The 14,732-nt window shown below is 42.3% G+C and overlaps 1 protein-coding gene across 3 annotated transcripts in view; it reads left to right on the top strand.

Moving 5' to 3' along the window:
• Positions 1-14,732, top strand: part of LOC130162446 (zinc transporter ZIP11-like) — an 80,689-nt gene that overhangs the window by 10,249 nt on the left and 55,708 nt on the right. For all 3 annotated transcript variants that reach the window (XM_056366185.1, XM_056366184.1, XM_056366186.1), the window contains exon 4: positions 4,926-5,084. In XM_056366185.1, coding sequence (XP_056222160.1) covers positions 4,926-5,084 — 159 coding nt within the window. The remainder of the gene's footprint in view (positions 1-4,925; positions 5,085-14,732) is intronic.

The following is a 14,732-nucleotide window of genomic DNA, read 5'->3' on the forward strand; positions in this document are numbered from 1 at the left end:
GGAAAATCTCATCAACTCCCATTGGGTTTAATTTAGTCTCCTCTGTATCTGGAAAGCTGGTGGGGTATGGGGCAGGGAAAGGCATCGATAGCGGGATGAAAACATGCACAGTATTGTCCGTCTCGCTCTGATAATGAGGTGAATATTTTCCTCACATGGACACGCGCTTCACAAGACTTCACAAGGTTTATCCTCGGGTTGTGAAGTAGGGCGTCTGCGTAGGGCAGCAATCAAGTCGCTTTATGGCTCGTCTTTATCGCGGTAATCAATCAAACTCTCCGTCCTGCTTATTTCTTCATTTGCCCACAGGCTGTGATTAGATAAAAAAAAATACTGTAATTGTTTCAGAAACTGGAGCATTCAGAAGGAAGCAAGGACGCCCCTTAGAAAAGACTACAGCCCACTATTTGTTTCTCCTTTATAGGTTCCATTTAATGTGCCATATATAATAGCTTTCTTCTAATAAATCCATATATATATATATATAGGCCATTATATGGAAAAACCATGTAGTTATGAAACCATTAAATTGCTCAGTGTTGGTTTCTAATATGTGACTAATAATAGCTGATAGGCTGCTCATTGCTCGTGTTTAATCCCCAAGCTCAGGGGGGTAAATTGCTGATTGCAGGATTGATGATGCTGTAACGTGCATGCAGGTGATTGCCCTCGAGCGTCGTGAGACCTGAGCGCCCCATGGTGTCCAGAAGAGAGACCTTAACGATGAGAGCGTGTTAATGATGCTGAGAGAAGTTTGATTAAGCTACGACTTTGAAACGTTAGTTTTCCGGTGTATTTTAGACGAGGTTGATTTAAAATGGGGAAAATGAGTAATTTTACACTGGAGAGAAATCCAACTGATTCTCAGCTACATGCAGAAATTCGCAGAGAAATTGTTCCAGTCTGACGTTATTTTTAACCGGAAAGTACAAAGCAGTATTTCAGAGGGCAGTTTGGCATTTCATTAGGAATGCCAAACTGTGAGTGTTTTTTCCTAAACAGGGAAACAGGAGACGTATAACAGAATCACTGAACTTACACAAATAGATTTGGCACAGACGTTTGCCAAGGTCCTACTCAACAACTATAACCATAAAGCTGATGAAAGCTTTCTGTTTGTCAAGGAGTTAGAGTTGAATCAAGCTCGTGTTCCTCCCACTCGTTCTGTCATTAGAGTCAATGTGTGTCGCAGCATTTGCACTTTGAACTGTGTCGCAAGTTCAATGCAAAGATCCAATGACCCAGCAGTTTGTTTTGGTTTCTCTGTTTTTATCAGTTCGTTCATTCATTTGTTTGTTCCTCCGTTAATGATTCTAAACGCTAAAGTCATGCTAACATTTACTAATTAGCACAAATATCCAGATCAAGCCGGTATGAAGGTCATTTGTTTTGCGATCGGACAAAATTGATGATTAAATTTTAACCGGATGGTCGCGGTACATGAAAAGTCGAAGGATCCACCAGAGTTATTAGAATTAGAAAAACATGAATGTCCATGACAAACATCTGGGATCAAAGTGGAGGATTAATTAACCCAGCAACAGTCACATGCTGCAGGAGAGTTAGAGAAATGTCCTCCGTGTCTTTGGCTCTTATCCCCTTTGTGTAATTTGTAGATTTACACACTTACAGGCCTGAAGCAGCAACAAGATCAGAAGATCACAACAAAGTAAAAGCAATAATTATAACCACATTTTTTTTCCGACAGCAGTTTTTGCACAATGTGCAGATGAATTCCGGCTTTTCTCACGTGTTCATTCGATGGCAGGAACATTTCTGGGGCAGAATATGCTCCACATCTGACGCTAGTTGCAAACGGCTTAGTGTTTGGCCCTGATTGAGATAACGGAGCAGTAATTGGGCGCTGGCATCAATGGTGAACAGGTGTTTTAATCTCCTCGAGACTCAGGCTTAATGAGTGCGACTGGAGATTGCGGGATTGACCTGGAGAGGTTTTGGCTGCTGGAAATGCAGATCAGAAAGAGGAATCTTAAAGGAAGAGAGATCAGAAGAGAGATGCTGATAGTGGAACGGAAAAAGGAAGACGAGGACAGATTATTGGTAAAACAGTCGCAGAAAGAGGAGAGAGACGGAAACAAAAGTACATTACGTTTCCCCACTGTCCCAGACGAGCTGAGAGAGATTCACTTCTCTGACACTGCAGTCTACTGACTGATATCAGCATCTTTACCCATCCCTGCAAAAGTTTGTCGTTTCAATAGCTGCCAGTAAGTGATATGTTCAGAGGAAAGTTAAGGCTCAGCTAAATGAGATTCCTCGTCTCTCTGTGCCCCCTGGTGTCACAGATCAGCCACGTTGTTCAGTGTCAGATTAAGCGATATCGTGTTGTTATATTCTGGGCATTGAAGTTCCAACACATTTTCTAACTGTCCTCCCTCCCTCTCCATCCGGAGCTGCCGACGGTGAAATGGCACACTGCTGCTTTGAACTCTGTGTATTACAGTGTTCATGAGACTATATTGTTATTAACCCGACGCCCGTTGCTTTTTTTATTGTGAGAGCGATGTGCTTGTCTGATCGGCTGCTCACAGATCAGATCTGAAAGCGTGCTCTAGATTTTTGGACCATTTAATACTTTATAATGTCGGACGCAGAACACAAACCCATTCACAATTTATAATAAAACAAATATATTGGATGTGGTGTCAACAGCAGTGTCACTCTTCTGTCATATGGCTGTGATGTACCATATAAAACAAACCTTCTCATTAAAGTAACAGCAGCAAATCTTTCTTACATCTTAAATTCAGGGCCTGTGCTGTTTTTATGATTATGATGTGATTCGTGTGTATAATGCTGCAGTATCATAACTGATCTGAGAAATGGTGGGAGCCGAGTCAAAGTCACCTTGACGAGCGCACTTGCTAACAAGCTTCCCAGTTAACGAAAAAAAAAAAACCAGCCCCCTGGAACCAGTTGCTGCGTCTGACCCGCCGTGTCGCCTCGGATGAAACCGCCTGCTATAATTGGAAAGTAAGCGAGGTGGAACAGAATGAAATGAAACCTTTACAATTATTAATCAAGCCGCTGCTCCCACTATAAGTAGCGCAATTATGCCTGTAAAACCAGTGCTTCCATTAAGTCCAGCGCGGCGCTGAGCTTTGAAGCATATGTTAAGATTCAATTCAAATCAAAGGCCGCAGTAATTAGTCTTCCTGGCCTTTTTACTTCCTCTCTGGTAAATGACCTACTGATTTCTAACCTGGAGATTCTCTCTGTACGCTCAAACACAAAACAGGCACACGTGTCGAAAGTTTCCCACCCGCCTCACTACAGAGATCTGGTGCAACCAATCAGCTTCATTGACGTGCAGGGCCTCACAACATGCATTTTTGAGGTGTGTGCTTGCTACTTCCTGGACGCTTCTCTGCAGAGATCTGCAGAGATGTTGGGGGTGGGGGTGGGGGTGGGGGTGGGGGTGGGGGTGGGGGGGCCTGTGCAGAGGAGAGCTGCACCCAGTCTGGTCAACATTGAAGCTGAAGGTGCAGCAGCCGAAAGTTGATCTCAGATGACTGACATCGGTCTGTTTGTGTCAAAGATCAGAGAGTTAAAGTAAAGAAAAGTGCCACTGCTCTTTCTTTTTAACTGTAATTATATTTATATTTTACTGTCGTTCTATAATTCTCATAGATTTTCTTACAACAAAAATACCTTGTGATACTATTTTAAGGCCGTATCGCACTGGGGCAAACGGCTAAAAAAAAGATTCAGTTCGGGAGCATCGAGGCGGTTCATGTTGTAAACAGAAAAACAGGATGAGATCATTTTGGGAAGCAAGTAAAGGATCATTTGTCCTCTGCGGTCATGATGGGGATGTGATTGCTGTCAAGCTTTCAGTTCAACATGAAGGAGGCAGGAATAAAACTGCAGAGTTTACAGTAAATCACAAGTTTTCAACTCCCAGAGTTCCACACGAAGTGAGTTGCAATCAGTTTTGACAACGGCCTGATGTCGGCGGTTACATTACTGTCGAGTGCCGGAGCCGACTGCAGCCTGACAATATGCTTCCATTACTTTTGATTGGCAGGGCTGAACACGGTTTCGTGTTTCACATTTTCGGCGCTGACGGCGTTTCAGGAAGCGGCATGAGAGGATCTACGAGGAACACAAACGGAATAAGAATCGGCACGCTGCAGCTTTTCAGTGATAAACAGCAGAGGCTGCGGATACGCTGTGCATACGTGTAGCATGAAAAGAAATACTAGTGTGTGCAGGGATACTGAACCACCACCCCCCCCCCCCTTCTCCTCTTCTGTTTGGACTTGATGATACAAACAGACTGGGCTTTGAAGAGAAAGATGCTTTGAGGGCAATTTACCTATGAGGATGCTGAACACACACATATCATGAACATACACACACACACTTCAAACTTCAAGAGACTTCGGCCTCGAGTTTTAAGGGAGGGGAAGTTAATGTTTATTGACAATATAAAACTGATGTGTTTTAGGTTCCACTAAGACCACTCGGCTCCTCGGCAGTAAAACCTCACAAACAATCGGCTTCATTCAAGAACATTTTCATATTCTTATCCTGAAACTCTCTCGCTTCCCTTTTATAAAGTTTGTTTTTTATGATTGTTTCAAGTCCTCGTTACATCTTGATGAATGCTTCTTGTTGATGAGTGTGTCTTGAGTCGATCATTAGCATAATCAACGCCCCCAGATTGCTATATAAGGCGTGCCTGTAATTACTCATACAAATGTTGCCCAGCTAATTTATATATTCTCCTTTTGTTGTCAGCAGATAATCAGTTGTATTAGGAGACCTGAAATAATTGAACTGTGACGTGAATAAAGAAGAAAAAAAATGGCTGCTATAAATTTCTGAAAATTGGAACCTGATAAAAAGTTTTATCTTTTTTAAAAAATTTTTATTCATCTCCCTCCTTTTGCCTCTCCCAGGTAATGTTGGCTGCTTCCTATTGGTCGTTACTTGCCCCGGCGATCGACATGGCAGAGGATTCTGGGAAGTACGGCTCGTTTGCTTTCGTGCCCGTGGCTGTGGGATTCACACTTGGTGCAGCCTTTGTTTATTTTGCTGACCTGGCCATGCCCCTGCTGGTAAGAACCTCACTCTAATATGATAATATTATATATATATATATAATAATAATATAAGATAATAATAATAATGAGAATCATGTTCATACATAAACTGGAAAGACAAACCCGCATTTGATTCCCTTCAGGGATACAATAAGTTCTTACAGATGAAAAGGATGTGAAGGAGTGAAAGAAAGGCAAGACTGTGTGTAATAGTGAGAATTGTTGTACCTGCTTAAAGTCACAGCACAACAGCAGAAAATAGACAAAGTGGAACAGAATGACCTTGTCGTGTTGAGGGCTCAGACTCTCTGCCTGTCTTCCTCGGAGAAGTTTGTACGAGCGACTGGATGCTACTTGAGTTGATTCAGTGTTATTGTGACACTGAACAAGATTGTCCTTTGTTCAACTTGAGCCTGTGCCGGTCTTTTGTGTGGCTCAGATAATGGCATAATTGCTGATGAATACAAAACAAGAGAATGGAAATTAGTCTGTTAGTGAAATTAGTCTTGGAGGATTAAGCAATGAGGAGTTACCAGCTGTTTCTGAATCTTTTGAAAATCCTGATAGTGTACGGCCGTCGGTCTTCACATGATGTTTAGCTTTTCTGCTGTTTATTTCTGGCTGTTGTGTGTGTGTGTTTGTGTGTGTGTGGTCTCAAGAGAGCGATGTTTAATTTGACCTTGAACTGGTCATCCTGTTGGACTGTTTCTTTATACTTTCAAAATAAAAGCCCAGGCAGTGGCAATTTTTAAGCCGTGTTCGGTTTCTGAAGTATCTTTAAAAAAAAAAATCAAAATGCATTGACACTCAATGGCTCAAGTCATATTCAATTTGATGCTGAATGATCCAGTTTTTTGCCTGGACCAACCACGGGCCAGTGCTACATCCACAAATGTCTGTGACTGAGTGAGTGAGTGAGTGAGTGAGTGAGTGAGTGAGTGAGTGAGTGAGTGAGTGAAGAAGTTACACCATTGTCGGCTAGCCGGATGTTGGACTTTTCCCATTGGGCTGTTGCTCTTTCAAAATGATTTGGCACAAACACTTTCTATTACGTCATTACAGTGGCTCCATGACAGTTTTCAACTCAGCTAAAGTTTCTGCATCGTAACATTCTTGTAACAGTTTCAAATTAAAAGTCCTCTGGCGTTCCACTGGACAGAAACCCTTTATTTCTTACCAGCACCCATTTCCGTTTGTTGGCGTTCTCCCGGTCCGATTAAAGATCAGTTTAAATGTTCAAATATACTTTTACTGTCAGCACTTGTGCTCCTGTGACATTAGCCTATTTATTTTTTTATGTTGACAGGACGTTGTGCTTTTGCATTTTGTGATTTATTTTCCATTAAATGTTGAATTTTATCAATGAGAGATTTTTGCCGAGTGGCACTATCCATGGTCCTGAAAGTGTGATTTAACTCTACCATGTTAAATTAGTATTTAAACATTCATACACTGTCCAGCCACATACTAGATTTATACCTAGTCTTGTTCATGTTTACTCAGATTGATTTAAAAGCCGTTACTAGCTTTATACAGCAGTGGCCATGTTACATTACAGCATTTACATTTACCAGCAGATGCTTTTATCCAAAGCAAATTAGAAGTGTGGGACATCACTAAAGCTTCAGTGCTCTTCTGAACCAGTTATAAGGTTTTTTTATTTCTTCTTTTTCTGTTTTTATGAATAATTTTAACAGAGAAAATGATGAGAACCAACCATGAATCAGTTCCCTGACCTCAGAACTCAAGTGAGCCTGATAAGGTCGGTTTTACTGAAAAAAACTGATGGTTCAAACAAAGAAGAATGATTATGATGATAATAATAATGATGCAATGATTATAATTATTATGGACTCTGGCTATATTCAAAATGACAGCATTTCCAGTGGTATGTCCAGTGGATGTATGAATAAACTAGGCAACAGTAAGCAGATCAGTTTTATCCCCAGAATTTAGCTGAACTTCAATCCTCAGTGCAGATCCACACAATAAATGAAACTAGTCTTAAAGGCACACAGTATGTAAATCACATGTTGTCCTGAATAGTCATAAGGTTGGACTTAACCCTAACATCCCAGACGTGGGTGTTTCCTGTGCTCAGAAACTGCCCAAGCAGCTGGAAAGAGCAGAGACGACTGCACGATCAAATCTGATTCTGCTCCTACAAATCTGTGCATGTTCATTCTCATATGTCGACCTGCCGACTCCTTTGCAAAGCCAAGTGGGCGAGGTTGCATAATGATCCACAATATGATGAATTGCCGGATTGCGTATAAAAAAAACTAAGTTAAACTAAGCTAACTAAGTTAACTATTGACCAGGTCAAAACCGAGTATATGGCTGAACTGCATATGGTCAGTGTGTGTCCGTCACACTCTGCAGCTCTCTCTTGCTCCGTGTGTCTCCTGTTATTCCTCTCCCTCCTTCAGTAATAATGAAAGCAGTTTATTTGCCGCAATGGAGGTGAGGCTCGGTGTATCGGAAGTGCTCCTCCGCTTCCCCTGCAGCTTCAGCGCAGCCTTGAAACCAGGGCGGCTGGGTGAACAAGAGGTGTAGCCCTAAGCCACACAGTTGGCACCCATCCACAGTCCAGCCTTATACCTGGTTTGTACCTTTTAAATTCTCTAAATCCAACGACAAATGCGCTCAGTTGGACATTCGCCATTATAGGGCTGACGCTGCTGCTGCAGTCAAGCAAAAAAAGACTTGAAAGGACCAAAGAAGTCTGAACTCAACAGGATAAATTGAGACAGCCATGTTCTTAGGAACTCAAATTAGAAGAAGGTCCTTTTCAAATTCTTTCCTTTTTGTCAGTTTTTTCCCTGTGAGTCGAACATAATTACATGTTCCTTTTTTTAGAAGACTTCCTCAGAAAGGGACATATGAGGAAATCAGGGATCTAGGAACTAAATTATTACCCTAATTATTACAAAAGTTGTCTCAATTATGGTTTCTTTTGTTTGACTGTCAGATCGACTCCTACACAAAAAATGGGTTATTCAGCTTCTGGAAGAGGAAACAGCTTGAAACAAAGTTTAATGAGCTTTAGATGGCCTCTTATTATGTCGATGCTGCTAGTGCTGCACTCCAGTACGGTCTCGGTCTGAAGTCCAGTGTCAGGGTGTTTATGTTTCTTTTTCCACCTTGGACTTATCTCAAACTCTCGGGTGTTTTTTCACAAAATGACCAATTCATTCCTGTTCTCCTGTGTGTGTGTGTGTGTGTGTGAGTGTGTGAGATCATAAAATATACAAATAGCACCGCCAACACCAACAGTGACACTCCTTTCATCAGGAATATGTGATTGTGAGGTTGCCAGCGCTGGTGGTCCACCTGCAGCAAATAACGCAAGCATTAGCTGCTAATACTTCCAAAGCACACCGGCCTCATACCCGTCCTCCTCTCGGTTTAAAGTAATAACTAAACTAAGCTGTATTGTGTTTGAATTGGATTATGGACCATGTATCTCGTCAGGTGTCAGATAATCTGAAGATGGATGCACCCAGAGCCATGGCAGAGTTATTAGAAATACTAATCTCAGTTTTCCTGCATGAAGGTTTCAAAGGCGTCTAATACACCCAATACTAAATATATTTATTTTTATTTATTTATTCTTTTTAAATGAAATTAAAAAATATGATGTAAAATCTCAAGCCACCATTTGCAGTTTGGTGCCGTAAGTCAATAATTTGAACCTTTGTTGTTTTTGGTCTTAGTCGTGACTTGGACTCATTTGGCCTCAACTGAAGTGATCTACAATTACTGCCATTTATGACTCGGTTCACTCATTATTCTAATGCGACGCTCTGTGCAGCCCTGCTTGGAATCTAATGCATTTTTGATTAATCACCCTTTTAGCAGGGGAATGAGAAAGTGAAGCGTTGATGTATGTCAGCGTTTAAAAAAGCCTTGAATTACAAAAAGCTGAATCCAACAGTTTGAGATTCAGTAATTCTCTGTTGACAGTTGCCTCTTATTTTAACAACGTGTGAAGATCGCGTCAAATCGTTTCTCAGCCCTTCTCCCGACCTGAGTTCATCAGAACGGGGACGAGCGGGAGACGGGACGGAGACGGGCAGAAACGCGATGCCGCCACTACGGTCGGAGCAGCAGAGAACAGCTGTTGCCTTAAGCTCCCGCAGTCATACCAGGACAGCGGCGATGACACGAATTACATATGAAGGAGCGGCTGACAGATCACCGTCATGCACACTCATACAAGATGACACACGCTCATGTAACACAGCACATACACACACATCGTCCACTGATCTTTTAGTCAACCACAACTCTTAAAGCTTAATAGGAGATTGCTGCTCGGTGCTGATAACGTCCTGTTGATCGGGGTGAATTAACTTAGAATTAAAAGTTATATATGTCCATGTGAAGTCACTGCTGCTAGAATAGCACTAGTCATGTTATGATGTATACAGTCCTAAATAAAATTAGAGCTGAGACAGTCACAAAATCACATTGTCAATTAATTGTCCGTATTATTTTTATGTGCAAAAAGGAAACAAGCTTAAACTCCTGTCCCCAAATATAAATACTTGCTGCCGCTTTCATTCCTTAAAAATTTAAAACCTTTGTTCCAATTAAACAATGAAATTGTTCTGGCCTGTTCAAATTCAACATCCAGGTTTTCTCTCTGAGGGCAACAGACCATCTGCTTTGCACAATATGTGTTAGTTTGAATGCGTTTGATCTTTGTCACTGGGCTCCAGAACCAAACGCACCATCTGAGAAACTCTTTGAGAAAATAAGAGGCTGATTTAAGCAACTATGAAACCAACCAGTAGGTCTTCATCGGCTGTGTTGTGTAACAGTGTGACTGTAAACATTTCAACTGATTTAGTTTTGAGTTTCTGGATCCCTCTGCCTTCAGCTTTAGGTCCAGGATGAACTGGATTTCATCAAATAAACTGGACAGCAGTCTGGATGATTTCAGCTGTAGAGCGTTGACACAGCTATAAAGAAATAAGCGCCACTAAAGATATTAAGATGAAAAATGATCTTGTCGGACTAGAAGAAGAGGAACTTTCTGCTCTTAGATAATGATTAGACACTCACTTACCAGCTGCACTGAGACTCTGCTTAGCCTTACTGGTAGCTGTTAAGAATTACATGTAGTCATTTCCCGCCTCTGCTCTCGACTCAGCGGGGGCTAATTGGGCCGGCTGACCGTCCCGCCTGAAAACCACCCATGCAGCGGTTCGGTAACTGCGCTCTCCTGGCAGCCTGGAGGCACAGGGGATGGAAATGAACGTGCTCTGAAAGACATCAGTATCAGTAGTGATGTAACTCTCTCCAGCCAATTTTATTTCTCAAGGTTGAGCGCTTTCACTGTGGGCACACGCTGGTCGGAAGAGTTTACAGCAGGACATGGTGTGTATTCGTTGCAAGTTGTGCAATAGTGAGGTCGGGCAGAGTCGGGATCACGGAGGTTTGTTTTCTTCACCGCCATTACCGTCAGCTTCTCCCGGTTTGGATTCCTCCGGTGTCAGTCGTTCCGACGGACCAGGGGACCAGGGGATTAAAACTGGTAAATAACAGCGTTATTCCCTCTCTGTCGCCCCGACTCTCCCGTCTCTCTCACCGTAGCTTCTCAAATAAAGACAAACAATAACTAATAAAAAATAACTGATTCACCAACGCTCACAAGGAGGCGGGAAATTGATACAGAATATTTCACATAAAGAGGAAATTGCTTGACATGACATTATGTGGAAGTAGATTCATTAATATATATACATATATAGAATAAAATAAAAAACACATTATTGAACTTCTTTTCCAAATTTTCCATTAAATTAATTTTATTTTTCATTTTTAATTTTATTTGAGTTCGGTAACAAACTTAAACATATTTAAAAGTGACACTCGCCCGTTCCCAGAGGAAATTAGTGAATGCGACAAGTTGTCTTCAGTCACTTGCAGATGCTACTTAATGAGAACGGACGGTTCTTGCATGAGGCCCAGTATCTGGGACTTTCATGTCTGTAAGTTATGAGCAGCTGTGCTCCATCACACATCCATCAAACCGAACTAGAGGGACAAATGTGAAGGATCAGGTCTTCAAATGTCACCAATCGCTGAGTTTTGAATCCACAATGCTTTGATCCAGAACATCTCGGTGTGCTGAACCTTACTTTGCTGTGATTAGCTGTGTTTGTGTGTTTTTGGCAGCGGAGTTCCCGACCTTGACTTAGTAGAGATGTAGAGTCTCTGAGGTTCTGCAGAAAGTGTGGTCTCTAGCTACAGGGAACCACTTGCAATTAAATTATTCCTCCGGCATCATTCATGTTGTTTTCATCTCTCGTGCTCTTTGTCTTTTCCGTTACATTTCTTTAAATGTGAAATCGTTCTTTTCCTCTTGATATTCCACCTCTTCACCGACTCCCGTCTTCTTCATCTGCCCTTTTGCTTTCTGGGTGCCATGGTGACAGCAGTGGAAAACACCGGGCTGTGATAATAGCTTGCATGAAATCAACTGGGAACATACACACACACACACACACACACACACACACACACACACACACACACACACACAGTGGGGGGCCATCAGTGTTTGGACAGCTGCTGGTGCCACTTTTACTGGCTCCTCAACAAACACAGGAACTGAATGAGAAGAATGATGGAGGAAGGGCAAGACGGAGAGAGAGGGAGAACTGCGGGGGGGGGGGGGCAGCGATAAGGTAACGGATGGAAACGAGGGAGGATGAGGGAGGTGGAGAGCGGGAGGGAAGCTGGCAGAGAGCAGGATGGAGCTCACGAGAGCTTTCAGACTTGGTGATGAAAACCAGATAACCAGGACTCTTCGTGATGGTTTCAATAAGACATTTTATCAACACTCCTGTTCTGCTCTTTCTTCTCACACGTGGAACACAGGCATCTAGAATTGATATTGGATCAGTGTCCGTCCGTCCGTCCGTCCCCGTCTTGTGAACGCGATATCTCGGTAACGCCGCGAGGGAATTTCTTTCAGATTTTGGCGCAAACATTCACTCGGAATCAAGGATGAACTGATTAGATTTTGGCGGTCAAAGGTCAAAGCTCACTGTAGCCATAACTCGAGACTTCACACAGCAGTTATGACAGAATTTCACACAAATGGTTCATATTTTATTGATTCTGGATAAACGAGGAATTTAACCTGAAACCGAGGCGGTGACAAAAACACATGCTCAAGACATTTTACATTATAAGAATACACTCTCTTGCAACCCCTCCCAGTTTCTGTCTTTCATTTGTTCCTTGGTCAAAGTCGTAAAGAGGATGGATGGTAAAGGGACAAGCTGTTGCAGGATGAAGTGGTTTTAGGAAGCGAGAGAAACAGTGACTCACTCATTCTTTTTCAAGCTCTCACTTCTCACGTGAAGATACGCTGTTTGCAGATATTTGCAGAGACTCTTGATGTATCTGCAAACCTTATTATCCTCCGAGGCCCGCCATCCCATCCGTCACTATAACAACAAAGAGTGGTCGTGGGGGCAAAGGAAGCGTTGGCAGCCTCGGGATGGGAGTGTTGCATCATGTTACACAGTATATCACCAGATCTGGGTTTCCTGTTCCCGGTGGGGGCAGTAACCAATAACCAGAGCACAGCAAACACATGACAGCTTCACTGTTTGCTGTGTTTGGGGTATAGCTGTCTATAGCAGTGACTGACTGGGATGTTTAGTCATGGTTACCCAGGATGCAAATCTCAACGCTGTAACTGGGACGCTCCCCGTCCGTCCGTCTCATCTCATAAACGTCTCCACAGAACTTCTTCAAATTTGGTACAACCATTTAGTAGGACTCAAGGATGAACTGATTAGATTTAGGGGGTCATAGGTCAAAGGTTACAGGCTTGGTGACTTCACAAAACACAATTTTGGCCTTGTTGTGACCGCAGTATCGCAGTACGCCTCAAAGGAACTTCTTCAAATTTGTCCACTTGGACTCAAGGTCGAACACTTCACTTCTCTCTGAAAAGAGAGAGAGAGAGAGAGAGAGAGAGAACTGAACTTCCCACCTGAAGTATTTTACTTCTCTGCGTCTAAAGTCGAAATCGTTAATGAGTAAAAACAAAAGTCACATGATGAACTCACGATTAACAGTGTGAGAATGCGGCTAATGAAAAGAGTCAAATCAGCAGCTGCAGCAGAGAAGGAGCTGCTGATTTGGTTGCACCACGCGGCGACCACAGCAAGTGTCCCAAATCAAACGCACCTGCCACGCTGCGTGAACCAACAGGTGCATGCTGGGTCTGGCGGTCCGGTGTGCACCGCCTTTCAGAGTGACGTTCAGTCAATTACGTGCAAAATAATGACTGATTGTTGCAACTCACTGTATAGCATCAACAACTGCTGTGTTACCTAGCAACGTAACATCTTCCCCGGATCGGTCGGTTATGTTTGATGCTGTTTGATTTACGCTCAGCTTAATATTGTTACAGAGATACAAATTATTTTTCAACGACAATAAAGATGCTTGACGCATCAATGACGGTAGGTTTAATAACAGAAACATTCTCTGTCCACCTCTGGCTGTCGCCTCTGTGTTGATACTATAATGTGAACTGTGTGACGGATCTCGTAGCATGAGCATGACTGTGATTCTACAGCAGATAATCTGTAAGATTTCTTTCTAGACACACACACACACACACACACACACACATAAGGCTTAGCTGTCTGGAAGACATATTCCTGCACAAACATTACATCCTCCTGGGAAAGCCGTATTTAATGAAAACACAAAAACTCTTTTGTATGTTTGTGTTGTTCTCTCTCAAAAACAAATTGGAGACGAGTGCTAAAGACACATGGCCTCGTTACCTTCGCTTGTCGCTTCCCTCCCACGTCTGCTGTCAAACAGCTTCCCTCCATCTCAGCAAGTCACTGCGAGTTATTACACCTCCACACAAAAGAGCTTAGCTGACTCTATTACACTATTTTGCATATATATAATGATGTAATGGAAATGGGCCTTCTGCTTGTCCACTGTGCACTATTGTGTCGCTGCATATTGAATGAAACATGTCTGTTGGGAGATTTAAAATTCCAGGCCGGCTGTTTTTTGACCTCTCCATCTGATTGAATCCGTCCAACCTGGTAGCGATTCACTCAGCTTTGACTAATAGTGATTGATTGACACAAACAATAGAGGAAGTTTGAGTCTTGATAGATTTTTCTTTTCAATTTATTACTCGCATGATTAGTCACTGCACTAAACAATGTAAGACAAAACTTATTGCTCTTTTTGTTTTTGGGACCTTCAAGGATGCTGATGATAAAAGACCTGCACAGAAAAGTCACAGCGACTTCTGACTTTACACAATTTAAACAATTGAATAAAAAATAAAAAAATAAATCATTTTAAAAAGAATAAAGACGATGACTTGTTAAACACCTCGATATTAGAAATGAGTATTTTGTCGTTTGTGCCGCAGGTTATTATGACCCATAGTTACGTTGTGTTGCTAGGCGACATCAAGTGGTTGTAGTAATTATGACAGGAGCGAAAGTCACAAACAAACACAGGAACAGTGTTCGATTCCCACGTGAAACCACGGTTCAATATTTGCAGTTCGATATTCACTCTCATGTTTTTCTTTCTGGAGTGACGGTTGGAAATTGCTTCTGGACGAGGTGTTTATGGCTAATTTGTAACTAA

Source organism: Seriola aureovittata, chromosome 21, assembly GCF_021018895.1.
Source record: "Seriola aureovittata isolate HTS-2021-v1 ecotype China chromosome 21, ASM2101889v1, whole genome shotgun sequence".
Taxonomy (NCBI): Eukaryota; Metazoa; Chordata; class Actinopteri; order Carangiformes; family Carangidae; genus Seriola; species Seriola aureovittata.